This window comes from Sarcophilus harrisii, chromosome 3 (genome assembly GCF_902635505.1).
Source record: "Sarcophilus harrisii chromosome 3, mSarHar1.11, whole genome shotgun sequence".
NCBI classification, from domain to species: domain Eukaryota; kingdom Metazoa; phylum Chordata; class Mammalia; order Dasyuromorphia; family Dasyuridae; genus Sarcophilus; species Sarcophilus harrisii.
The window spans coordinates 50,269,250-50,296,514 of record NC_045428.1 but is presented as its reverse complement, the minus strand read 5'-3'; the positions used below and the strand labels follow the sequence as shown (position 1 = coordinate 50,296,514).

The 27,265-nt window shown below is 35.3% G+C and overlaps 1 protein-coding gene across 2 annotated transcripts in view; it reads right to left on the bottom strand.

Annotated features, from left to right (window-relative positions):
• Positions 1-26,684, bottom strand: part of ATR (ATR serine/threonine kinase) — a 113,010-nt gene extending 86,326 nt beyond the window's left edge. The window contains exons 1-15 of one of the 2 annotated variants that reach the window (XM_031957821.1): positions 26,480-26,684; positions 17,235-17,326; positions 15,393-15,542; positions 11,481-12,358; positions 10,578-10,771; positions 9,920-10,111; positions 7,465-7,673; positions 6,279-6,431; positions 5,901-6,099; positions 5,402-5,664; positions 4,199-4,389; positions 4,010-4,110; positions 3,129-3,300; positions 2,475-2,645; positions 634-828 (exon numbers count right to left, since the gene is read on the bottom strand). In XM_031957821.1, coding sequence (XP_031813681.1) covers positions 634-828; positions 2,475-2,645; positions 3,129-3,300; positions 4,010-4,110; positions 4,199-4,389; positions 5,402-5,664; positions 5,901-6,099; positions 6,279-6,431; positions 7,465-7,673; positions 9,920-10,111; positions 10,578-10,771; positions 11,481-12,358; positions 15,393-15,495 — 3,021 coding nt within the window. In that variant the 5' untranslated portion in view covers positions 15,496-15,542; positions 17,235-17,326; positions 26,480-26,684. Of the gene's footprint in view, positions 1-633; positions 829-2,474; positions 2,646-3,128; positions 3,301-4,009; positions 4,111-4,198; positions 4,390-5,401; positions 5,665-5,900; positions 6,100-6,278; positions 6,432-7,464; positions 7,674-9,919; positions 10,112-10,577; positions 10,772-11,480; positions 12,359-15,392; positions 15,543-17,234; positions 17,327-23,511; positions 23,646-26,479 lie in introns of those variants that run through there. The other variant, XM_031957820.1, reaches the window with a different exon arrangement.
• Between the last annotated feature and the right edge of the window lie 581 nt (positions 26,685-27,265).

Genomic DNA, 27,265 nt, shown 5'->3' with positions numbered 1-27,265 from the left:
TCTATTTTGCCAAACAGACTACCATTTTTAGTCACCCAGATTCATAAGCTAACTATTATTTTTGAATGTTCACTCTTACTCACCTTTCCTAGCCAATCAGTTGCCAAATTCTAGTGATTCTCTCAGCAAAACACCTATATTACAATAGCCCCCATTCCCTCTCATCTGGCTTGTTCCAACTGCCTCTGACTTGGTCTCCTTGTCTCAATCGCTCCTCTTTCCAATCTAACCTTCCCATAATCGGTAACTGATAATCGGTAATCGCATTCCAGTTCATCTTTGGAGCAAGAACAGACCAAATGGGAAAAGATGTTCCTAAAAATGCAGGCCTCCTCATATCACTCCTCTGCCCTAAAAGTTATTGTGGTTCCCCACTGTTTTTAGGATAAAATACAAATTCTTCTATTTAGCATTTAAAAACACTTCAAGATCTGGTTCCAGCCTACTTCTCCCAATAAGCTACATATTATAGATCAACACACAGATTTAAATATATTGGGGGGAAGTAGGGAAAGGGGAGTTGCCTTCTTCTAGTACCTACATTTTGTTTCTCTCCATTTACTTATCCAAAAGATCTCCTCTAATTTTTTTTTTAAATTTTAACTATAAAATATTTGACAAATATCAAATTACCTGGAGATAGTGAAGTGCGCGTTCCAGTTCATCTTTGGAGCAAGAACAGACCAAATGGGAAAAGATGTATTTGAAATTATTTATAAGTATCTCTCTACGGTTTACATTTAGTTGCTTTCCTATTGTTCGAATGAGGGCAGAAGCTGCTGGACTTGCTTTGGCAGCAAGATCAGGTAGTAGAACTTGTAATGTCCTCTAAATAAAGAAATCAAAAATTACATTTATTTAGATGGCAGAATTCTGGATAGTATATATTCCAGATACTAAAGTATTTTTGTGCTAATTTAAGTTCCTATGTTAAGTTCAATCTGAGTTGGAAGTGTTGTTGAGACACCAAGGGGAAATGTCCAAGAGGAAATGCAAGAGATTCTTGAATATGGGCCTTCACGGCTGCACACCAATCCTTTCAACTTTCTCTGACTCTATTTCACACTCTTCATAGCAACTGTGTAAACTTTTTCAACTTACATTTGAAATGGAAAATGTTGAGATAACTAGCTAAAAAGATTTTACTTTTTTTTAACCGAACTGTTTCAGACTGAAAAATTAACATACTGAATTATGAAGAACAATGGTTCCACAATGTCCAATGAGATTCTCAATTTTAGACTTCTCTGTTACTGTAGGGTCTAATTTAAACACTTTTATACTGCTGCCCCTCTTTCGAAGGACATAGAGTGAAGATAATTTGGTTACATTAGAAACTGTGGAAGCAGCTTAAGTCTCTTATTTCTTCTTTAGGCTACATAAAACAAAATATATTACTTTTGTCCATAGTCCTCAGGGATCTAATCTGAATGAGAAACTGTAAATAAAGTCTTTCTTTAATTATCAATTATAAGAAAAATATTGTATGCTGGAGTCCTTGATTTCATCATCAAAATTCAAGTTGATTCTTATATTTGATGAGGAAGGGGACATCACTTAGCCTCTCTATACCTCAGTTTCCCCATTTATAAAAAGAAGCTGGGGGCACTTAGATGACCCAGTGGATAGAGCACAAGTAAGGAGGATCTGAATTCAAATCCAACCTCAGACACTTAAACCTTTCTAGCTGTGTGACCCTGGGCAAGTTACTTAACTCCAATTGCCTCAGGAAAAAAAAAATCAAAAGAAAAAGAAAGAAATTGGCCTTAACTTCCTATTTTATTGTGGGATGTTGCCTTTTGTTTGGGGAAAAATATAAATTGTATTTAGAAATCGTTTAGGATTAAGTCATTTCAACTCTTAAATTGTTACTTAATTTTTATGTGCAGGTTTCTTATAACCCTACGTAAATGGGAAATTCCCTGAACAGAAGGTTGCTGAGCACTCAGCAAACATTTACTAGAGAATTATAATAATAATAATGATGATGATGATGATTATAACCACTTACTACATGTCAGGCATAACCCTGGAAGATAGGTGTTATTGGTTCCATTTTACAGCTGAGGAAACTGGAGTGGAAGTTGTCACCTGTCCCTAGGTCTCTCACATTAATCAAGTGCTGGAAGCTGAATCTGAGCTCAGGCCTTCCTGACTCCAGATCATTACTGGAGATCACTGTATCTCCGAGATGCCTAGCCCACTAAATGGATAGATGCTGCAATGGAAATAAAGACAGCTGACCACTCATCTTGTAATCCCAGAACAATATGAATTTAGGTTCCTTAATATACCCAACTTGTTCAAATCAAAGTTACAAGAAAATGCATGAAATTTGGAATTCTAAAGAAAAGCTTTTATGGATATGTAAATGAGACTAATTTAAAAATTAATAAAATGAAAATAAAAAGAGAATGAGCAACAGACAGAACAAAAACAGTCAAATTAAAAATAAACCGTATTTTGCAACTTACAGTAAGGAACAGATTACTATCAGTAAAATCAAAAACATTGGAAATTTCAGATAAGATATTTCGTGTCATTTCCTGCTGATGGGTAACATCTTGCTTTCTCATCTCAGTATTCTGACAGGGAGTGGTGGGGAGTGCTGTCTTTTGGCTGGAATGGAGGGATTCCACCAAAAACTAGAATATAAACAATTTAAATATCAGTTTCTATCACTAGAAGGAAAATTTCTATAACAGAAAAAAACCAAATGAACCATAGTTTAAAAGCTTGAATTCCTGAATATGAATTGATTCATTAAGAAAAGTAAACCATATTATGACTTATGGGAAAAATCTCCCCTCCCCTGCCCACTAAAGACCACCATAAAGCAAAAGCATCAACTAAGAATAAAAAGCAAGGCTGTTCATATGGCAGAAAGTAATGCTAAGAAAAACATGTCAAATCACCACAAATATGTAATAATGTATATTCATGTACATGTAGGTATACATCTGGAGTTCTTTATAGCTATTACAATATAAGGTGGCAATATTTTAGCCCTAAATGGAATTCCATTTCTAAGGAAAACAAGCTAAACTGATGCTGTATACAATGTGCTTTTGGCAGATAACACAGAGTATGGTCACCCCTCTATTTTCAACCAGGATACCGGCTCTTACCTGACAGATTGGTTTCTTATACTGGCTGAAAAAAGTTTGCAGTTTAACACATTTGGCTGCAGCTAGTGCTCTGATCTCTGTGTATGCTGCTCCAGAAATAGATGGTGATTTGGACAACAAACAATGCAATAGGTGCAACAGTGCAAAAGGCACCAAATCCCCTTTTGCCGCCCTTAAAAGATGAAAGATTTTATTAGTATCTCAAGTTTTCTAAGTTCCCTCCAAATAAACCTGTCTTCCCATAAAATTTTTCTCAAAAGGGTTTTCACATATAAGTAGGAAAAATTAGTATGAATTTATCAAGTTATCTCTTCATATATAGTCACACTTCCTTTTTTAGAACAAAGGCTTCTCCTTGTAAGATTACATTCTTCATGGATTGCACTAAAATTTATTTGATCTTAATATAATGAGAAGACATGTCTCAATACATATAAACCAATCATCTTTACTTCTCCATTAATTCAATATTAAATATTAACTCTACATGGTTTTCATGGAAAGCAATAAATAAAGAAATCAAACATTTTAAAGCAGAGTAAGCTAAAGATACTTAAAGACTGGGAATCAGGGAATAGGAGATAGGTAGTGACATAATGGATTTGAACCATGGCTTAGCCACTGACTAGCTCTCTCACCTATAAATGAAATAACTGGACTAGATGACCTCTAAAAATCCTTCCAGTTCTAAAGCAATCATCCCATAAACCAGAGATACAATAAGAGAGAAAGAACATGGCTACCTGCTAAATTTAGTCTAAAATAACCATTTTATGTTGGCAAAAAAGCATTTTGTTACACCTGATATACGGCAAAACACAGCAAGACATTATGAATTTAGAGGAAAACAAGTAATAAAACAAATATGTAGTCAAATATACCTTCCAATATCCCCTGTTGTAACAATCAAAGTATCCTTCAACTCATTATTTCTTGATATTTGAGCATGTGTATATGCCTCTCTCATTCTCAAGACAAAAAGCTGTTAACAAAAATGTTTAATAAATCATTAAAGATGTTTTTAAAATAAGATTTATAATAATGACAATGTTGAGAAATTAAAAGTTAACCTCTTTTATAAATCCATCTTCAGAATCCAAGGATTCCAATATGTATCTGATATTTCCACTAAAAGCCATTCTCACATCTTTGTCTGGGTCTTCCATTAAATTTAATAAAGAGCCAAGAACTACTTTCACATCTGCTTCTTCTTCCCGAAAATTGAGGTGCTTACAAAGATGAGGTAGATTATCTATGAAGGCTAAACGTAAAATATATAAATTAATACATTTTAAAATATTTAAGAAATATCACATGAATGTCAGTGAACAAAACACATTACAATATAACTTCTAAGTTGACTTTTAATGATTACAAGAATGAAAAAAGACTTTATTTGACATTTACATTGCAATAAAAACCTCACAATCAGCTATTTTTCATTTGATTTACCCAGTGTTCAATGACTCAGTTAAAAAAAAAAAAAAAGTTAAAATCAGTACTGAACAGAGTTAGAGAGCATCTTTTAAAAAGCTTCAAAATTTCGTGTGAATATTTCAATGTATAACACTAAAACAAAATGATTTTTAAATTTTCAAAATATAATTCCTTTTAATATTGTAGAGGATAGGATGCTAGACTCAGGAGTCAGCAAGAGTCAAGTTCATATTCTGCCTCAGATAGGTGGCCTTAGACAGGTCACAAAATCTCTTCATCTATAAAAGGGGATTATTGCATCACCTCCTTCAAAGGTTATGGGGATCAAAGATTATTAACACATAGTTAATACAAGCCATTATGCTACGGTCTAAGATTTCATGTAGTAAATCCTAAAACTAAATGGGAATTACTGACTTCATTAGTGACAAACTGTGTAACCGTGAGGTTTTCTTCAGTTGAATTGAAATGACTAATATGTAAACCCAATACTTTGATCAAGTCTGACTTTTAGTTTCTTTATTTATAAAATGGACACCTTCACTATCTATCTGACTGCATTACTGTGACAAACATACTTTTATACTGTATTATAACAATGTGAGATTATTTTATTTTGAGGAAGAAGTACTTGTATTAGCAACACTGGTAAAACAATGATGAATTTAATGGTAATGATAAGCATAATGGCTTTGGGAGGAAGTTTTTTTAGTTCTATGAAATGTATTTTTAAAACCTTTGCTAAAATTCTTACCATTTACTTTGATGAAACTTTTTTCCATCCCCACTGGCCCAAGATGATTTCAAACTAGACAATTAAACACATCAACACCTACCCAATTTTACTGGACTAGGCACTTTTTTCTTCAGCAAGAAAAGGAATGGCTTGCATATAGAAGCTTTCAGTAGAGAAAATGATTGTTCACAATCAGAAGCAACTGTGAGGTTCTTACAGAAGGCACCAACACTTCCATCCTCTGAGAGAGGTTCTGTTAAAGGACTCTTCCACTCAAATGAGCCACAAAGAGTACAAATTAACTGTCCAAGTACAGTGGCAAATTCTTTTTTGACATTACTAAAATCGTCCTTGACTTTGTCTCTGTATTTAGGAAGGGGAAAAAAAGTTATCTTTCTGGATATTTATATGGCCTGGTCAAGAATATTAACATACTCATTTGCATCAAAACACCAATCAGGAATAGACTACAGTAAAAAATGCATAGACTTACAAACTAAAGTTGCTATGCCCTCTGCATCATCAGCAAACATTTACTGAGTACTTTAAAAGGTTGATTATATTATAGAATCTAAAAAAAAAACCAAAATAATACATACATGAGAATCTTGGGAACTCTTTTGTAAGAATTTTTATTCCGTTGATGCAATAAGATAGAGAATCCTCTAACACAACTAGCACGAATTATTTCATGAGAGCTTTGCATTGCCCAATAATATACTGCTGTTCTCCATTCAAGATATATGTTTCTCGGGAACAAAGTCAGAAGGTATATACACTGTGACTGTGCCTGAGGTGCTGAAAAAATGAAGTTTATTTATCAGTGTATTATAAATATTTGTTGCAAAGTCAATCAACATAGCATATACATTTACCTAATTAAAGGTAGCATCCTAAAATTAAAATATAGCTTAAGTTGTAAGAGAAAACTAATATTAAAGACAATAAAGAAGGTACAATTTTATCTGTATACTTACAGAAACTATCCGAAATACTCTGACTAAGAGCCAAAAGGTCAGTACCAAATGTGGTCAGCTTTAGAGAAGGATCTTCAGAATGGTTATAAATCCATGGAAGAGATAACATTCCACACAAATCCTCCAGAATTTTATCTTCAAATGGAGTTTTTACTGAAAAAATAAATAAATAAATAAATAAAACCTATATACAATAGATAATTGCATTTCAATCTTTTTTATCTTTATAGTTTTGCTTTTTAAAAATGTATATATTGCTTAACAATATCAAATAGATTTTGGTATAAATAAATTTTAGCATATTATTATATGTGACAAAAAAATTCTCATGTCTAGTTTTAGGGTGTAGATAGCTCTGGTTTCTTTAAGACTAAACTACCAAGTTATGACAGGTTTTATATAAAGCTACAAAGCTTTTTAAGTATGATAGGCCTGCTTAAAGGCCTGCATGTCATTCAGAAACATTTGAGCTAAATTCTAAGAGGCTCATCACTTAAATGATGATTTTTCAGACACTTCAACTCTTTTTTTAAAAAAGCCTACACAAACTAATAAAATCTGAGGTCTCTGAATTAAAAGAATTTATTTTACAAAACACATTGTAAGAAAAGTTAAGTCAAAATATTTCACTAACAGGAATACAGACCTAAGGAACTACTTTTAACTATTTATATGAAGGACAATATAGCAATATAGAGCAGAATAAGTAAACCAGAAAATCTAAGAAACACCTTTGTATATTTTGAAAATATGTAACCTGTGAATGACTTACCTATTCTCAGTAATATAATTATCTAAAACAATTTCTAAAGAGTTATAATGAAAAACACACTTTCAGAGAAAGAACTGGTGGAGTTTGAATGAGATCAAAGCATACTTATTCTTTATTTTTCCTGGGGTTTTTTGGGTCATCTTTCACAACATAACTAACATGACAGTACATGTATAAGCTGTATCAAATTGCTTTTCTCAGGGGGGAGGAGAGAGATAAACATGACGATAATGTGTAACTCAAAATTTGTTTTTAAATGTTTTTACATGTAATTCAGGAAAAATAAAATATTAAATCATTAAAAATAAAGATGTGAATTTAAATTTTAGATATCAGTAACTCAATAAAGAAAGCCTATTATATATTGATTTTATCTTTAAAGATTTCTCCAGTTTGCTTATTTCCCCAACTTACCTTGCATATAAAACAAAGCATCAAATATTTTCACCATTCTGTCAATCACTGGTTCCAGATTAGGCTTCTGAACAGATTCTAATAGGCATCTACATATCTTAAGCACTCTTGTGATAAAATCTAGAGACAGCCAAGTTATTTGTACATTCATTACGAAGTCTGAAGCTCTCATCTTATGTTTATGGGGAATGACTTTATAATTAAGACTACTGTAAATGAAAAATAAAAAAAGATATCAGAATAAGATCTTGTTTGATAATGTTCAAAATCAGTATTCCAGTAAAGCCAAAAACAATTATAACTACATAAAGACCTGAAAATTTTTCTATACCTAGCTCATTCTAATTCCAATGCAAGTCCAACATAAATATGCAAATATACTAAGTATGTCAAATGCAATCATTTTAAATGAGCTTTCTATCTATTTTTAGGTCTTAGGCCATTTCTCTGTTTAAATAACACAAAAGGCAGCAGTTTCACATTTAGGAAACGAGGAATATAGCAGGTGTGAAGGAAGAAAAAAGTATAGAAAGGCAAATAATTTTTTTTATTTCACTTTATTTGCCTTCCGAGTAAGTTTATACCCAGATGCGAGTGTGCTTCAATGTGCTACTACTAAACTGCCTGTCCCTTCTTTGAAATGTGTTCCATAATAAAATTTCCTTCATACTAAACTTGTTCCTTTCCAACTCTTCCCATATTTTAGCATTCACTGAGACCAAGCTCCCTGCTGACAACATTGCATTCTTGGTCTTTTCCAGGGGTGTAGACCCTTTTACTTATATATCCTCAAACCTCAATAGTAGCAGGGGAGTCAAAACACCCCTTATTGAGTCCCCATTGCCACTTCTAGATTCTCACTTCTGGACTCAGTTTCTAGCTACCACAACTCCTGACCACATATAAGGACACATCAAAATGCACGAAGATAATACCCCCCAAATTAATTTACCAGTTCCTCAATCTTCTATGCCACCTCGGGTGCGGAGCTAGATGGTGTGACCCCAGATCGTGACATCACTCCAACTCTTGTACATTTATGTTCACAAACTCTGATCCTAACCCTTCCTCATTCCATCTCTTCCTAGCCTTATGATCCCTACCCCTCAGAGAACACTTTTCTCACCCTGACCTCCATTCCTTCCACCCCTCAGTTCTCCTCAGGTGACCAACCATGCAGAGGGCACACTCTCTTCCCTGCCCTGGCTCACTATCTCACTGAACCAGTTTCTCTCCACTCTCCTTTACTCTGAAACCCCTCGCTCTTTTCCTTATGTCAAGTCAAATCCTCAATCCCAGACTATTTTGCTATCCTCCTCCTGCACTCTTGTTCACACATAGCTGAGAGAAGCAGGACAATAAATCATGAAACCAGACTCATGCTCCCAAGAGCCTATCAAAGGCATCTTATCTAGAATAACCCCCCCCTACGCCACAAGCTTCCCCAGACTTTCTTACCCTGAGGGCCCTGGGTGTGCCCCCAAGCACCCCACCTGGCCCCTAGGGGCCATCCTCTGGGTCCTTACACTCTCAGCCCTAGTCCACTGGCAAATGTTGAAGATTCTACCTTTCCAGCATCTCTTGACTGAACTACTGTGTCAGCCTTCTCTGCCTCTGATCTGTAGCCCCCTAGGGTACCCTCCCATTACAGGACATAACTGAAGAGTGTGCTTAGTTGGGGAGTGATGCATAAGAAACCTGGAAAGGTGGGAAAGTTAGGTTATAAAAGGCTTTAAAAGCCAAACAGAATGTATGATGATCTTGGAGACAAGAGAATAATCACAAGCACTTTAGATGGCAGTAATGGAGTAGACTCTCTTCCTCCTCACCTCTACCTCCCAAGAAAAAAAGCCACTTGCCAAGTTCCCTTTTGTTACCTCTCTCCTTTCATATCACCCAAGAGGTTTCCTTGCCCCATTTCTTTCTTCATCCTGTCTCCAGGGAAGAAGTGGCCTTCCCCTTGCCAAAGTCCCTTTGCCCCATGAATTCTTAATTCCATCCCTTCTCAGTTTCTCCAGAACACTGACTCCACCACCACCATTCTCATCTTCAATATCTCCCTACCTACTGTCTAAAAACATGCTCGTGTCCTCCCAGACTAAAAAACCCATGATCAGTGCCATCAAGTCCATTAGCTACAGGCTATCTCCTCTCCTCAGTGAGAAACTCTGCTACTACCTGTGAAACTTTAGGTAAATCTTTTAATGTCTTGGGGTCCCACTTTGCTAATCTGCAAAATGATAAAACTAATTTAAATCATTTTAAAAGTACCTTTTGGCTTTAAAATTCAACAACATATAATCAATCAACAAAAGGCTTTGTACGTGTAGATAACCCAATGAAATGAACAGATAAGGGCTCCTAATAAAATCTCTTCAATGCAAGGAAAATGTGTCAATTACAAGCCAGGACCCTCAAAAAAAAGACATAAGAAGTTATTCTAAATTGTTTTTACCAGTCCAAGATCTGCTGAGAACAGTGAACAGTGCACAGAGCAGCCAACTGCAGAATGACAACAATTCCTTCTAATGTCTGAATAATGGGGCTTTCCACATTATTTTGCTCAAGGAGAATGAGAAGAGATTCTGCCTTCTTGATCAGTGCATTCCACAACATGTTATTTTCATTCATGTCCACATGCTTAATTCTATAATTAATAATAACAACTTCAGAACACTTTCATTCAAGTAGAAAGCCAGTTAAAAAAAAAAAAAAAACTAAATATAAAAATATAAAAGTGTTTAATATTAAAATACATACTAAACTAGGTTTATAGCAAAAAATAATTTCTCGTCTAGTATTTGTCTTAATGTTGGTTAAATAAAATAATATCTGATATTGAACTTCACAGATTACTAGTCTATAAAATAATTTCATGGCTTTAAGTATTTTAAAAAGAAAAATTTTAGACTGGAAGACTTGTACAATCACTTAAAATATCTGTATCCATCTATATATAATTCAATTTCGCAGTAAGTATGAATGCAAAAGCATTCCTTTAACAGGCAAAACAAATTAGATCTATTTAAGTCATATGAAAAGCAAGTATTTAACTTTGAAGTGCTAATAAGTCTCTATTAAAATTCTAAACACAAACAGAATTATAGCCTTACTCTTCTGCCTGTCCTATTGAGTTAGAGAAATGTTTTGATGATAAACTTAGTCGCTGCCTTTTTCGTGGTATTCCAGTACTACAGCTGCTCCATTCATCATTAAAAGGAGTATCTTGCAGAGTTTCACATTGAAACTGTTCAAAGATTTCCATACTTTCAAGTTTTAATGCTGCATAAAGTGGGCCCAATAAATACTGGAAATAAAAGTTAAGAAAGTCTATTAGCAACCATGCTTCCACTGATTAAAAATATAAAAGAGGGGGACAATATAAAAAAAAAAAAACTTCATATATGACCTATTTCATAATAAAGTTAACACATTTTCAAAGATCTTAGTCTTTTATTAATCTAGCAATACACATATTTATTTTCTATTATTTTTGTTAAAACTATACTTCCTCTCAATAAACAGGCCATCTTTCTTACTCACAAAATTTAAAAACAAAAGAATATAAAAAATGAGGGGAAATTATTAATCTATTTATTTACTTAATATTGATACAATATCATTTTATCTACTTTCTATTGGCAATTTCAATCTTTTAAGAGGGTAGAGCCTATGAAACTAATGATCAGTGTACACTGGATCAGCCTTTCATTATCAATATAAAAAATTAATTTATATCACACAAACCAATTATGTATCATTTTAAGCAAATAAACCTTTCAAAACCATATTTTAATTATATAATTAGTGAGCAATTCCTTTGATATCACATATGTAAATAAACAATAGTGAGGTAGGCTGCATCAATGAAAATAATACTTTGTCTTGGCTATGCATTTGAAGTATTTCTGAAGAATAAACTTTCCTCACTAACACAATGTACACAAATGAATGATAGAACTACATATAGCAAATAACAAAGATACATATTCACCAAATAAATCAAAATTACCTACCTCTCCTTCCACTTGAGCTCCAAGTGTATCCACAAAAACCCTACAAATGTTGCTCACATAGGTCTTCCTGATCTGTAAGGCAGATTCATAACCTGCTGGCACAAATCTGAGGAAATACTGTAGCAAATGGCACAAAGCAGATTTCAACAATTCAGATTTAAGCTTCACAAGTACACCTGCTTCAAAGAGGAGCCAGAGTCTCTCGAGCAACATACTCAAATACACAGGTTCTATATTTCTATGAGCCTCTGCTTCAAAGGGGAACATCAACTTCATTAACTGTGATAAGGGTTCTTCATAAAGTTTGAGTTGATCTACATCCATTTCTACAACATTTTTTAGTAATTCAAAAATTGAGTTGAAAAAAGTGTTTGTTGATTGTTCTGGTATTCCCCCAAGTTCAAAGAGCTTGGTCAAAAGACAAACTGCTAAGGTTTTAATGTCAGGACTTCCATACTTTAGCAAAGAACAACCTATCCCCCAAAGTAAAAGTTCTTGTCTTCTAAAAAACACAACGGCAATAATGTCATTGAGAATTGTTAATAATGCAACTTCAATAAACTCCACATTTTGCATGCTCAATAACTGCAGAGGAGCAGACTGCAAACATCCCATGTGTTTATCTAGGTTACTTAGAAATCTGTTCACTGTCACTGGCCATTCTACGGTTTGTCCCATTTCATTTCTTTTGTGGAGATAAATCAAATCTTCAAAAAGATATAATAATTCTCTTGTTAGCACCCCAAAAATCGTTGAACTCTTGCTTTTATAAAGAAATAATAATGAGCAGATGACTTCACAAATGTTCTTGTGTAATGGATGACAGGATGGAGTCGCAGCAATTCGAAAAAGTTTTGTCATAATCCAATGACTGAATTCTTTGAGTTAAAAAAAAAAAAGTATTAAGAATATAAATACATATATAGGCAAATTTATTTGCTAAATATTTATTAAATGGCAATGATGCATGAATTTTAACAACAATCTACATTTTCTATGCACAGTTAGGGATATAATTAGTATGTCAAAAAAATAAAATGTGGAGTAAGAAATTTTTTTATAACCATATTTGAATCATAAGACTAAAACAAATGAACTTCAGGTCTAAATTTTATTAATGAAATCCTAACTATTATCTCTGATTACAGTCTCTACCTATTCCAATTTATTGGAAACACTCAAACACTCTTCTGCTCATAAAATTTCATTGGCTTTCCACCACTTAAAGAATAACATACACTACCATTCAAGTTTTCCTGCAATAAGAAGGCATGCCTAGAATAGGAACAAGCTTGAACAAAGATATGAATAGGGAAAATGTCTACATTTAGGGACAGCAAATAATTTCATTTGCCCACATAACTACAGGAAGATTTTAATCTTCAGAAGAATTAATAAAAGATGAAGCGTAAGAAATAAAAAGAAATCACACTATAGGAGTATTCAAATGTCATCTAAAGAATTTCTACTTTATTTATTAAACATAGTGCTAATGGTTTCTGAATGAAGAAATATTTGAGCCACAAAACCAACATTACTTGGCCATCCAATCAATCTAAAGGATGAAAAGCAATTTTCAAACAACTGACTTGCTAATAAATCTTTAGATCACAATCTGTTCATAAACTGAGTAACACAGGCATAACCCAGTTGTACTGGCAAAACTTACATATCAAAAAAAAAAAATACTAGGCTTTCTTCTAGATGCTACATTTTAAAAACACTTAGAAATTGGAAACTAAAAAGGATGAAGAAGATGGTGAAAAGGTTAAGAGTGAAGAAGATGTTCTCTATGGGTATAGAAAATATGCCATTTGAGTAGTGGTTGAACAGAATATAGAAGGTAGCTCATACAAAGAAATATTTATGGGAAATATAACAGTATTCAAGTATGACTTCTATTAAAGCTTAAAAAACAGCACCAAGTCTTTTGGACACTATACTTCCAAAGCTCCGATGAGTAAGAAATTAGATTTATTTTCCTGAGTCTCAGAGGGCAGAATTAGGAGCAAAAGATTGCAAAGGCAATTAAAGTTTGATGTATGGAAAACATTTCCTAACAAATAAACTCAATAGTCAAATAAACTGCTATTGGGAAAGTAGGTTCCATATTAGTTAACTAGATAAGTGTTCATATAAAGTTTTTAGTAGTTTTAAGACCACTTTTCAAGGATATTGTAAAGAATCGTTTTCAAGTATGAATTGAATCAGACGGTCTCTGGTATCCCTTCATACTCTGGAATTTTGTGATACTGTGTTTTTAAGTGTCAATGGAGCTTATTGAGAAGTTAAGCTCAAGAACATGAAAGCACTCTGACAAAATTAAAAACCACTCAAAATGCATGACCTATAGCTTAACCTTTTATTTAGTCATCAAGGAGACCAACAAAGGTAAAGAGGATCAGGGAGAAGGAAAAATTAAAAATCAAGCTGGACAAAGGAATTAGCAACATGGGGTGGATAAAATGTTCTCTGATAACATTTGAGATTTCATGACCTTGTATTTAAATGTCAACAGAAATTAGTAGGAAAATTAAGCTCAAGGATATGAAAGCACTTTGATAAAATTAAAAGCACTCAAAATCATATCATATAACTTAACCCTTCATTTAGCCATCAAGAAGACTAACAAAAAGTAAAAAGGGTCAGGAAAAGGAAGCTTTGAAAATCAAGTTAGATAAAGAATTAGAAACATATCTAGATGCCTATCATAAGAATAATAGCTAATACCCAGCGAAAGAACTCTGGGAGATGATTATGAACTACATACATTCTATGTAGTGGTTCATACATAGAATTCCCAATTCCTCTACCTTTGTCCACCTGCATTTTTTATTTTCTTCATAGGCTAATGGTACTATTTCAAAGTCCGATTCTTTTTGAACAGCAAAATAACTGTTTGGACAGGTATACTAATATTGTATTGTATTTAATTTATACTTTAACATATTTAACATGAATTGGTCATCCTGTCATCTGGGGGAGGCAGTAGGGGGAAGGAGGGGAAAAATTGGAACAAAAGGTTTGGCAATTGTCAATGCTATAAAATTACCCATGCATATAACTTGTAAATAAAAAGCTATAATAAATAAATAAAAGAGTAATAGCTAAATAAAATGTAGTTCATGAACATAACAGGATATCACTAAAATAATAATATAAAGAATATGAAGAATTCATAGAATCATGGAATGACAATATAAGCTGACAGAGAGATAATATAAGTTGATAGAGCAAGAATCAGAAAAACAGCATACACAATCACACAACAAACAAAAAATAATGAAATAAAACTTAAAAAATGGTTAAAATTACCAAGATCTGCCCTAGAGAGGAAACAGGAAAAAAAAAAAAAAAAACTGAATGAATGAATGGTACTTTCTTCCTATTTTTAAAAAAGTAAAACAGTACTTTTTTTTATCAGACACAGTTGGCAAGTTGTTTTTGCTGGATTGTTTTTTCTGTCTCTTTAAAAATGTCTGTTTAATTGCCAAGAGCGGAAGTAGGGATATATTCAGAAACAAATGTACTATAAATTTCTTAAAAAAAAAAAAAAAAAAATCAAGTTGGAAAGAACACTGTTAAGATCATGAAAAGAGGAATGAAGGAAATAATATTTGCTATCCCAAATGAAACCCATACTTTACTTTAATTCTGTGTTTGTCTGAAAAGTGATTTCAATGGCAGGTAAATGGATCTTAAATTACTTCTACTATCTATGAAAGTTATTAGTTACATTCTCAATAAAAGACAAATATGATAAGGTTTTACAGGTATTCAAACAAATCAATAACTTGCCCTTTGAATTTATGTCTAAATTCCAAGTATTTACTAATTTAAATGATACATTTCAGGAGGCAGAAGAGATTCCATGAAAAATATGGATAGTTTTACCAAAGTCGTCAAACTCACCAAGACAACTATTTTCAGCTTCCTTTTGTTGATGGCTTCCACAGACATTTACAAACATAAGAGGGAAAGATTTCATGATATGCTGGATGAAATCAAGTAACATCACAGAACTTGGCTGAGAGTCAGTTTTCTTCACAAGTTCTAGAGCAACTAAAAACAACAACAACAACAACAACATATTATTATTATTATTATTTTGTGGAGGCAATTGGGGTTAAATGACTTGCCCAGGGTCACACAGCTAGAAAGTGTTAAGTGTCTGAGACCAAATTTGAACTCAAGTCCTCCTGATTTCAGGGCTGGTGTTCTATCCACTGCGCCACCTAGTTGTCGCAACATATTAATTTTTAAAATTAAATCCAAGAACAAATTTTAAGCCACTTTGCTGAGATTTAATGTAAGTTATAAAGTCTACTTTAAAACAACTGATAAAATGTTTATTGTCTTAATCTCATTGTTAACATTCTATGAAATTTCACAAACTACTGTAATAAATTATTAGACATAGACTCTGGATATTCTGTTTAAGAAGACAAAGTCAAACACCTCTATACAAACTGAGAATCAGTAGCAGAAGTCTTGACCCTGAACATGGCAGCTTCCAAGAAAGCTTAAAAATCAGGAAAGAGATCCTGAGGTATTTGGAAGAGAACTTGATATTTCGAAGGGGAGCCACTGGTAAAATTCTGATTCTCACTCAAGGAGCTCAGCAGTGCTCCAGCAAGGTCTGGCTGAGCCAGAAACTGAAGGATGAGCTAAATGCCAGGTGCACAGTCCAATTAAAAAAAAAAAAAAAAAAAAAAGAACTGCATCCAGAGGTTTGAGCAGCAGATCAATACAGCCAGCAGACATAATGTAAATGAAGACATTGGGGTCCTGAAGGGCCAAACATGTAAGTTTCTTCAGTCCTGGGAAGTGAGTTGAGTTATGGTACAATTACAAATTCAGAACAAAGAAGCAATAAATTTGGTAGCACTAACTTGAACATAAGTTCAATTATTTCAATGAGAGATCCTAAGATTTGGTGGAGCACCTCAATTAAATCATCCTCCAAAAGGAAAGAATCTCTTAGGTAAGTATACAGGCATTACCCATTCTCCCCAAGTCCCTGACCACTCCAACCTGACAAGGAGCCCCCAATTCTATTTGGAGTCAAAGAACAAAGCATTATAGTAAGATCTCTGGAAGGTGTACTCATCATGTCTTCTTGTACCATTCTAGCAATCTCATACTTGCATCCTCAGATACACAAATATGTCCGTCATTAAGTCTATTCTGAATCTTACATGAATCCTATCTTCATGTGTATTTTTCATTCCAACTCCATGCTAGAGCTCTATACTTGCTCACTCTCCCAATCATGTTATATATTGCCAACCAGTCCACATGTCCTAAGTTTCTGAAAAAATGCCCTTACTATGCTATTCAAGTAAATGCCTCTGTTCTAATATAATTGTCCTTTGGTAGACCAATGAAAGCAAACACTTGGTGATAGGGGAGAAGGGGAAGAAGAGAAGGGAGTTGTGAGGGATAATTTTAGTTACTAAACACTCAAAATGGTTATCATAATGCCTGGCACAAAGAAAGAGCTTAATAAATGCTTTTGATTGACTGATTTTCCTTGGGGCAAACCCAACAAGCAAGAGTTGGACACAGGGACATAAACTAATAATAACAGCTCCTATCTGCAGAGCACTTTAAAATAGTACACAAAACACTTTACTTAAAACCATTTTCTATGATAAATTATAGAAATATTAAGTTGTAAAACAGCAAAAATGAAGTAATTTATTTCATACAATCCAAAGAAACTAATATTGCGAAGAAAGAAAAGTAACTTACCAACATTTACATCTGTAAGTATTCGGTCAATAAATTGACACAGAATCTGTCTTGGCTTCTGCACAACTGTGTTATAGTCTTCTGGCCTGGTACTAAAATAAAATAATTACTAAATATTGCAGAGCTTTACAATATATTTCAAAACAAAAGTATTACACATGTAATATGTTTAATTTTATATTTATCTTAGCCTTACTCCTTTCAAGTTCATATCTTTATCACACGTTGAGTTCCACTATGTTTTAAATGAACCACTTCCATGGTCCCAAACTTTGAAATTTCTCTCTGACCACAATTTTCTGTTCTTTCCTCTATTCCTATAATACTCCTTTTAAACCTTATTTTCTTCTCTTTCTGGCTGCTATAAATCATCTTTGGTTTCAGTCAATTGAACATGTAATTATATCAAATATTAACACAATTCATGCAATACATAGGGAAGTAATCTTATGGCATTTTCCACAGGAAATAGTTAAAGCTTATTCTTAAAAAATAGACTGTTCTATTGACTTTGAACTTCACTACAACCACTTAAACTTGTCTACTAACTATATTTAAATTATAATCAAGTTTATATTTAAATTAAATATACTTTAAAAAAGAAATAAAATGACAAATTATTTTTTTCTGTTTTTGGAAGTCTATTGCTCTTTACTTTCCTCTCCCATTCCAGTTACTAACAACAAATATGTATGATTAAGTAAAATAATCAACACATTGGCTCTGAGAATGAACGTACAATTTTGTGCTTCTACTCCATCAGCTCTAAGCCAAAGGTATGTCAAACTTATTCTTCATCCTTACTTTAATTTCCAGGTATTCTAGCTTTCTTGTAATCCATCATCCTTGCTCTGGACTCTTCTCTTCAGAGTTTCAACCCCAAAGTGAAGCAACTCAATCATTCTCCAGAATTTGTTTTTTTTATCCTATAGTCACTCAAACTTTGCTCCTATTAAGCTATGGATTGTGCTCATCATATCTCTTTCCTTGCTGATGGCAGTGCTGAATACCACTAGAGGAAATCTTAACTGATGCTCTTGGGGCCACTCCAAACATAGAACCATAAGACCCCACTGCTATAGACAACCCTTTTATTCCTATCTGACAAATCTCTATCACACTACCTTTCCTAGTTCTAAACCTGCTCTTTTCATAAGCCCCTTATAATATATTCCAATTTCCCCTCTCTTAACAAAAAGATCTATAGATTTCAACTCACAGAATTTACTATTTGCTATATTTATATCTCATCTCCTTGAACAAGTCCCCAATCTCTTTGGGCTTCAATTTATCTTTTATAAAATGAGGGTTAGACATGATGACTTCTAAGGCCTCTTCTATAAATCTTTGATACAAAAAACATGCCTAGATTTTACTTATCCTTTGTTTTAGTTATTGATTTTATTGGATTTTTTATTGAGATGTTTTTACTTTACCTTATTTATTGATAACTTTTTACTTCACCTACATTTCACTCTCCAAGTCTTCCTCTCCCCTCTACTAAAAAACTTTGTCTTACAATAGTTTCTTTAAAAAAAATTAAAATAGAAAAAAAAAATCAAGAAAAATGATCAATACTTTGTCTCCCACTATTATTTCAAATCCCATCTTTTCCTCTAAACCAGGAGTTCTTTGGCTCTTTATGTCTTGGACTCCTCTGGCAGTTTGGTGAAGCAATGGATCCTTCTTAGAATTATTATTATTCAGTCACATCCTACTCATGACCCCATCTAAGGTTTTCTTGGCAAAGATATTGCAGTAGTTTTCCATTTCCTTCTCCAGTTTGTTTTACAAATGAAATTGAAGCAAACAAGATTAAGTGATTTGTGCAGGATAACACAGCTAGTAAGTTTCTAAGGTTGAATTTGAACTCAGAAAGATGAGTCTCTTGACTCCAGGCCCAACATACTAAATGCTATGTGCCACCTAGTTGCTTTTGTTAAATTCATAAAATATATAGGATTACAAATAAAATTAATTATAGTGAAATGCAGTTGTCAGATTTTTAAAACACATTCACAAGCCCAATCTTAAATTAAGAACCCTTCCTTTAGACCCACTACTATATTAGAAAACAGAAACAAAAAAGAATAAGACGTATTTATTTCTAGTAAGGGCTACAAACAAATGGTTGTTGAATTGAGCTGGAAGAAAATCTAAATTATTTCTTTACAAAATAAGAGTCCAAATCTTAAAAGACTAGCCCAGCAAGTATTTGGGGAAGTACATGAAGTCCAAATGCGGTTACTAACTACACAGGATCCTGAACAAAATCAATTTAATTGGGTTTAAACTTTTACGAGGAATAAACCCAATCAAGGCTTTTATCACCTATCACCGGGACTATTACAATGGTTCCTAGTCATCCTCTCTGCTTCCTGTCTCTCCCCTTTCTCCAATTCATCCTCCACACAATTTCCAAAATGATATTGCTAAAGCACAGTTCTCCTCTTTTCTCCTCTGCCTAAGAAGCTAGAGAGACTCCCCACAGCCTTTAAGATAAAATACAAATTCCTCTGTTTAGTGTTTAAAGTCTTTCACAAACTGTTTCCAGCCTATTTTTCCAAGTCGATTACAAATTACTCCCTGTCCTCCTAAATTGGGCTGCTTGCTGTTCCCTGAACAGAACAATCGAACTCTAGTCTCCATGGTTTTACACAGACTGTCCCTCATATTTGTAATATTATCCCTTCTCAGCATTATCTCTTTAAAGTCCCAAGCACCTTTCAAAACTCAGTTCAGGTGCTACCTTTTATTTATTTGTATTTCCTCCATGAATCCTTCTATATGCATAAAAATACAGACTTTGATAGATTAAAAACTCTGAGGGCAGACTCATTTTCTTAATCTTGGTATCACTAGCACAGTACGTGGGACATAGTAAATGCTAAATAAAAGCTTGTTAATCAAGATCCTTTGGTATATTTTGAGTCATTAAAAACCAAATAATGCACATTCATTTTTAATGTTAAACATTCTAGTGTACTTTAATTCTTTGAAAATTACTAATCTATGGATATACTGTTGAAGATCTTGCCTTTACTGACATTGTTTTCTCCTCCCTTCTTTCCCCTAACCTTTAATAAAGGTTTAATAAAGGAGATGGTCTTTTCCTTGTCAAGGTCAACCTCTCTACACGTACACTTGATCCCACATCTTGGCTCCAGAGTATCTTCTCTGGGAGACTGCATCCTAAATTACCTCCCACATTTCCTTATCAACTGGTGCTTTCCTTACTTCCTTCAAATACGCCAATCTTCCTCATCCTATTAAAAAAAAAAAATCCTTTTGCTAGATTTACCAATTCTTCGAACTATTATCCTGTATTTCTCCTCCCTATGCCACCTAAACTACTTGAAAAGGAAGTTTTTTTCTACTCCTGACTCACTCATTCCGCAGCTTTGTAAATGTGGCTTCTGACCTGACTAATCAACTCAAACATCTCTCAAAATTTATCACTTGCCAAACTGATCACTCAAAATTTATTAATTATCAAATTTGATGCCCTTTGTCTCCCTGATCTCTAATAGCTAGATGATGTGAAGGGGCAGATTTCAGGGCCTGGAAGAAGGAAAAGAGTTCCAAATTCCAAATCCAAATTCAGAAATTTATTAGTTATGTGACCCTAAACAAGTCACTTAACCTGTTTGCCTCAGTTACCTCATCTGTAAAATAAGCTGATGAAGGAAATGGCAAACCACTCCAGTATCTTTGCCAAGAAAACCCCAAAAAGGATCACAAAGAGTCAGACACAACCAAGCAGCAACATTTCCTGATCTCACTGCTGCATTAGACACTATTCACTATTTTTTCTTTTAGGATGCTGTTTTCCTGAAATCCAGTGCTTCTCTTGTGTAATTCTTTGTTGGCAATGTACTGAAGTTATCTCATTTTCACCATGACAATCTCAATTGCCCTTTTATTGACCCTCAACTTGATTTTTCTCAGGCTGATATGCTTGGAAGTCTTATAGCATCACCAGAAAAATATACTTGTCAAAAAAGATGGGCCACCCCTCCCCTCAAAAAATATAAAAGGATGGGCCTTTGATGTCTTGAAAGGACAAATAAGGGATAGGATCTGAACCTGTAATTTCATGAGAACAGGGAATTCCTGGACAAAGAAATTCCCTCCCACCAATACAAGTCAACACTTTCAGTGCAATAGAGTCTTAGGGGAGGTTGCCTAGAGGACTGAAAGGTAAAAGGACTTGTCCGGATTTCAGAGTTAATATGAGTCAAAAAATGAAAGTACAATCCAGGTCTTCTAGCTCCTAGACCACTTTTTTGAAGCCCACTACCCTTTGCTGTTTCTTGTCATAAGCACAATTGTGCAATTTCTTAAAGACTATCTAATCTGGAACTGAACCAGCTATGCCCAGAAAAAGAACTCTGGGAGATGACTAAAAACCATTACATTGAATTCCCAATCCCTATATTTATGCACACCTGCATTTTTGATTTCCTTCACAAGCTAATTGTACATTATTTCAGAGTCTGATTCTTTTTGTACAGCAAAATAACGTTTTGGTCATGTATACTTATTGTGTATCTAATTTATATTTTAATATATTTAACATCTACTGGTCATCCTGCCATCTAGGGGAGGGGGTGGGGGGGTAAGAGGTAAAAAATTGGAACAAGAGGTTTGGCAATTGTTAATGCTATAAAGTTACCCATGCATATATCCTGTAAATAAAAGGCTATTAAATAAAATAAAATTAAAAAAAAAAAAAGACTATCTAATCTGTTTTCCTCTTCAATTCTGGGTCTAATTCATTTTCCCCATGTGGTGGCTAAGGTTTGTATAATAGAATAATAGCTGATGTGTGCTCTTTAAAAGTATGCAATATTTTAGTTGACCCCTACAATAATCGCATGAAAATAATTCTACTAGTTTTATTATCTCTATATCATAGATAAAGAAACAGGCTCTAAGATTACATGACTTTCTAATACGTGTCTAAGGCCGGATTCTAAATCATATCTTCCTCCCTCCAGTAATTTGTAATCGACTTGGAAAAATAGGCTGGAAACAGTTTGTGAAAGACCAGATAAAACCTATCAGTCTCCCTACAGACAAATCCTGTGTTTACTATTGCCATGCTATCTCTTTGAGACTACCAACATATATAAAGCTTTAATGTTTGCTAAACATATATACATGTGTGTATATACACATATATTCCATATATTCTATTTCTATGTAGTTTTATATACATCTAGCTATAAGGGTGTGCTAGTAAATATTTAACAATCAGCTGGGAGGAGGGGGGAGGGATGCAGGGCACACTTTTAAAGATTCGTCTTCAGCATTAACATTTTCCCCAATCACTAGAGACAATCACCAAATATATAAATTCAGCCTTGATTTGTAGCATTTGCCGATTTGAGGTGTAAATGCTCACAATGAAGAGTCAACGACAGGCTCTGTGCACTGTACAGGTTGGCTCCACGTTTTTGCATGCACGTACATGAATTGACAGACAGAAAAATAGATACGGAAATGGAAAAACAGACACGGACATAAATATGTCCATCCCCAAACACAAAGGAACAGATATAGATAAACAGGCAGACAGACACGGACGTGGATATTTAGACAAAGACAGGCAGATAGACTAGACGCGCACAGACAGACAGACAGACAAACACAGGGATGGCTGACAAATAAAGAAAGCGACGGACTGACAGACAGACGTACTATACGGTTAGACAGAGAGACGTATTAAGATAGAGATGGGCAAATACAAGCACATAGATCAGACACAGAGATACTGACAGGTCCAGGAAGAAATAGTTTTACAAATACAGACGGATAACTGCTATAGATATAACGGAGGACATGGCGTGCAGATAGGAATGGGGATGGGTGGACAGAAACGGGCACAGACAGATGTAGTTATAGATGCATAGAGATAGCGATGGAAATATAAACGTGTAAACCAGGCGTGAGCGCTTGCCCACAGACGCAGACAGACCCGGAGACGGACGGCTCCCAGACACCCCCGGGAGATGACTAGTCTTCCCTCCATCCCCCTCCCCCCCTCCCCCCGCCCCTCCCCCCGCCATTTCACATAGAAAGGGACGGGAGTCACGGCCCGGGCAGGGTGGGGCAGAGCGGCGCCTCCCTCCCCCCCACCCCAACCCTAACCCACTCCCAGGCCCAGGGTTGCCAAGGAGGTAAGAAGGGGGCGGGGAGACGCGCGAAAAACCGCGGCCGGGCCCGAGACGGGGCAGGAGGTGAGGAGCGGAGATATAGAAGGTCTCTGCACTACCTGCCCAGCTCCCGAAGGGCCGGTATCATAGAAGCCATCTCCAAGCCCTGCTCCGCCATGCTGGGACGCGGACTCAGGCAGCGCCCTCGCCTTCCCCCCTCCGCCGCCTCCGGCGGGAACTGCAGAAGCCCCAATCGACGGGGCCTCTTAGGACTCAAAACTCCTCGGTAAACCTGGCGGCGCGCGTGCGCCCGAGTGTGCGCGTGCGCACACGCACCTCCGGTTTGACCCTGGTTCGGCCCCCAGCTGGACGGAGGTGGGAATGCACCCACAAGGATGCGTCAGCAAGGATGCAGGACGTTCCTGGGAGAATGCGTCAGGGAAGATGAGTCTGGAAGGATGCTTCGGGGAAGGGAATGCCCAAGCAATGGTTTCTGAAACAAGTCCCACTAGTCAGCTTCGGCTGACCGGACTACTCAGAGCCGCTGTCACTAGTCTGCCACGTTTGGGAGCCCTTTCCTTAGAACCTGGGTTCTACCGGCCCTTCCTGTGTCGCTCCCCCGTTGTGCAGCTCACAGAGTCCCCAGATCCTCTCTGTTTCCGTCCCACCTGCAAAAAAGCGAGGAGCCGTCAGGTAATGAGCGCCTCTCAGACTCCCGCTGGGCGCTGTGCTAAACGAGAGCCTCAACTTTCTTCCTTCTCGCTAACCGTAGAATCTCAATATCCTCTAAAAGATGCGCCTGTTCTCTGGCCAGATTCCCAGGTCCCTCTGCTCCCCCTTACGCCGTCCGTAAGCCAAAGCACAAACAAGTCAACTTTGAAATAACCAGCAGGAAACCATAGGGACGTCCATTCCTATTAAAAACACTTGAGAGTACAGGAATAAATGGACTTTTCCTTAAAATAATCAGCAGCATCTATTCAAAACCATCAGTAAGCATCATACGTAATGGGGACAAACTGCAACCATTCCCAATAAGATCCGGAGTGAAACAAGGTTGCCTACTATCACCGTTACTATTTAATATTGTATTAGAAACGCTAGCTTTAGCAATAAGAGCTGAGAAAGAGATTAAAGGAATAAGAATAGGCAATGAGGAAGCCAAATTATCACTCTTTGCCGATGACATGATGGTATACTTAGAGAACCCCAGAGATTCTGCTAAAAAGTTATTAGAAATAATCCACAACTTTAGCAAAGTTGCTGGTTATAAAATAAACCCACATAAGTCATCAGCATTCTTATATATCACTAACAAAATCCAACAGTCAGAGTTACAAAGAGAAATTCCATTTAAAGTAACTACTGATAATATAAAATATTTAGGAATCTATCTGCCAAGGGAAAATCGGAAACTTTATGAGCAAAATTACAGACCACTTTTCACACAAATTAAGTCTGATCTAACCAATTGGAAAAATATTAAATGCTCTTGGATAGGGCGAGCAAATATAATAAAGATGACAATATTACCTAAACTAATCTATTTATTTAGCGCTATACCAATCAGACTCCCAAAAAACTATTTTAATGACCTAGAAAAAATAACAACAAAGTTCATATGGAAAAACAAAAGGTCAAGAAAGGAAACCATAGGGAAAGAGCAGAAACTGGAGTGGAGAGACCCTCCTCCGACTCCCAGCTCCTCAGTCTAAACCTGTGTAACCATGGAGAAGTCAGTTAAACTCTTTGAGCCTCAACTTAAGTCTGTGAAATGGAGATCATAATATTGTAGAATTCACCTCACAGAAGTGTTAGGATAAAATGAGAATATATTGTAAACGCTAGCATTCTATATTATTGTCAGCTATCAATCTTGTCTTGTTTATTTTCAAATAAAGAGCGGATAAAAATATTTTAATTGCAGTATAGAACAATTACTGTAATATAGTAGTTTTCATTCTATTATTAAAAGTGTTAATACTGCTTATTTTACTACTAAGATCCTGACAGTAAAAAACAATTTAGTAGAGTACAAATTATATATATATATATATATATATATATATATATATATATATATATATATATATATATATATATAAAGTACTTCTGATCTCAGGTTTTAATTTAACTGAACTAAGGGCTGTTAGCTAATTGAAAGCTCTGATAAAGGCCTGGAGAGACTTACACGAACTGATGCTGAGTGAAACGAGCAGGACCAGGAGATCATTATATACTTCAACAACAATACTATATGATGACCAGTTCTGATGGACCTGGCCATCCTCAGCAATGAGATCAACCAAATCAGTTCTAATGGAGCAGTAATGAACTGAACCAGCTACGCCCAGAAAAAGAACTCTGGGAGATGACTAAAAACCATTACATTGAATTCCCAATCCCTATATTTATGCCCACCTGCATTTTTGATTTCCTTCACAAGCTAATTGTACAATATTTCAGAGTCTGATTCTTTTTATACAGCAAAATAATGTTTTGGTTATGTATACTTATTGTGTATCTAATTTATATTTTAATGTATTTAACATCTACTGGTCATCCTGCCATCTAGGGGAGGGGGTGGGGGAGTAAGAGGTGAAAAATTGGAACAAGAGGTTTGGCAACTGTTAACGCTGTAAAGTTACCCATGCATATAACCTGTAAATAAAAGGCTATTAAAAAAAAGAAAGAAAGAAAAAGAAAGCTCTGATATATAGGCAAGGAACAGGCAACAAATAGTCACTGATTATGTCAAATGATGTATTATAATAAATAAGATTATGACAGCACATTTTTAGTAAGCACTATCTGTGTTCAGAATAATGCATCAGGCACTGTTAGAAAGAGAATCTTGCAATCCATCAACAAATGAGGTTTTAAGTTAGTAACTAGCTAGTAGAAGATGCTGAGCTATTTATTCAGTGATGTAATAACAGCAATAGCAATAAAACTGAATGCAACTCTACTTATTGCATCTCTCTCATGAGCTCTAGTCTGATGTCTCTCATTTAAATTTTGATGTCTCCAAGGCATCAAATACTTAAAATCTTTAAAAACCAGAACTTAATATATAGAGGAACTTACCTATTTGTGTTGAGGACAACACTATTATTATTAGTTATCTAGGCACCTAATCTCTGAGTCACTTTTGATTCTTTTTTTCATCTTTCATCTTCATCTTCTCACAGATGCCAAGTTTTGCCAATTCTGAAAGCACATTTCTCACTTCTAACCCCTTTCTTCATTCACACAGCCTTTACTCTAAATCCTCCTTATCTCTCAGCTGAACCTCCTAATTTCCTTCCTTGACTACAATCTCTTTCCTTGCCTATTTATCTTCAGTTAGCTACTCTCACACAGCCTCAACACTAATTTAAATCCTATCTCTCAGCTGGACCATAGCCTCCTAATTTCCCTCCCTGATTCCAATCTCTTTTCTTGCCAATTCATTTTCAATTAGCTGCTAAAGATGTTCCTTAAACATAGATCTAACAATACCTTTCTATCACTTTTGGAATAAACAGCACAGAAAAGAGAGGGGGGGAGAGGAGGAGGAGGAGAAGGAAGGAGGGAAGGAGAGGGAAAAAGAGGAAGAAAGAGGGAGAGAAGGAGAGAGAGAGACAGAGAGAGAGACAGAGGGAGGAGGGGGAGGAAGGAAGTAGGAGGAAGAGGGGAAGGGGGAGGAGGAGGGAGAGAAGAGGAGAGGAGGGTAGAGAGAGGGTAGAGAGAGGAGGGAAGGGGAGGGGAGGAGAGGAGAGAGAAAGGGAGAGGAGAGGGAGAAGAAGAGGGAGAGGAAGAGCATAGCATAGCCACTATGCTTTGTGAATCACTATATGATTCAAAATCTTTATCCTAATAGTCAAGAAGTCC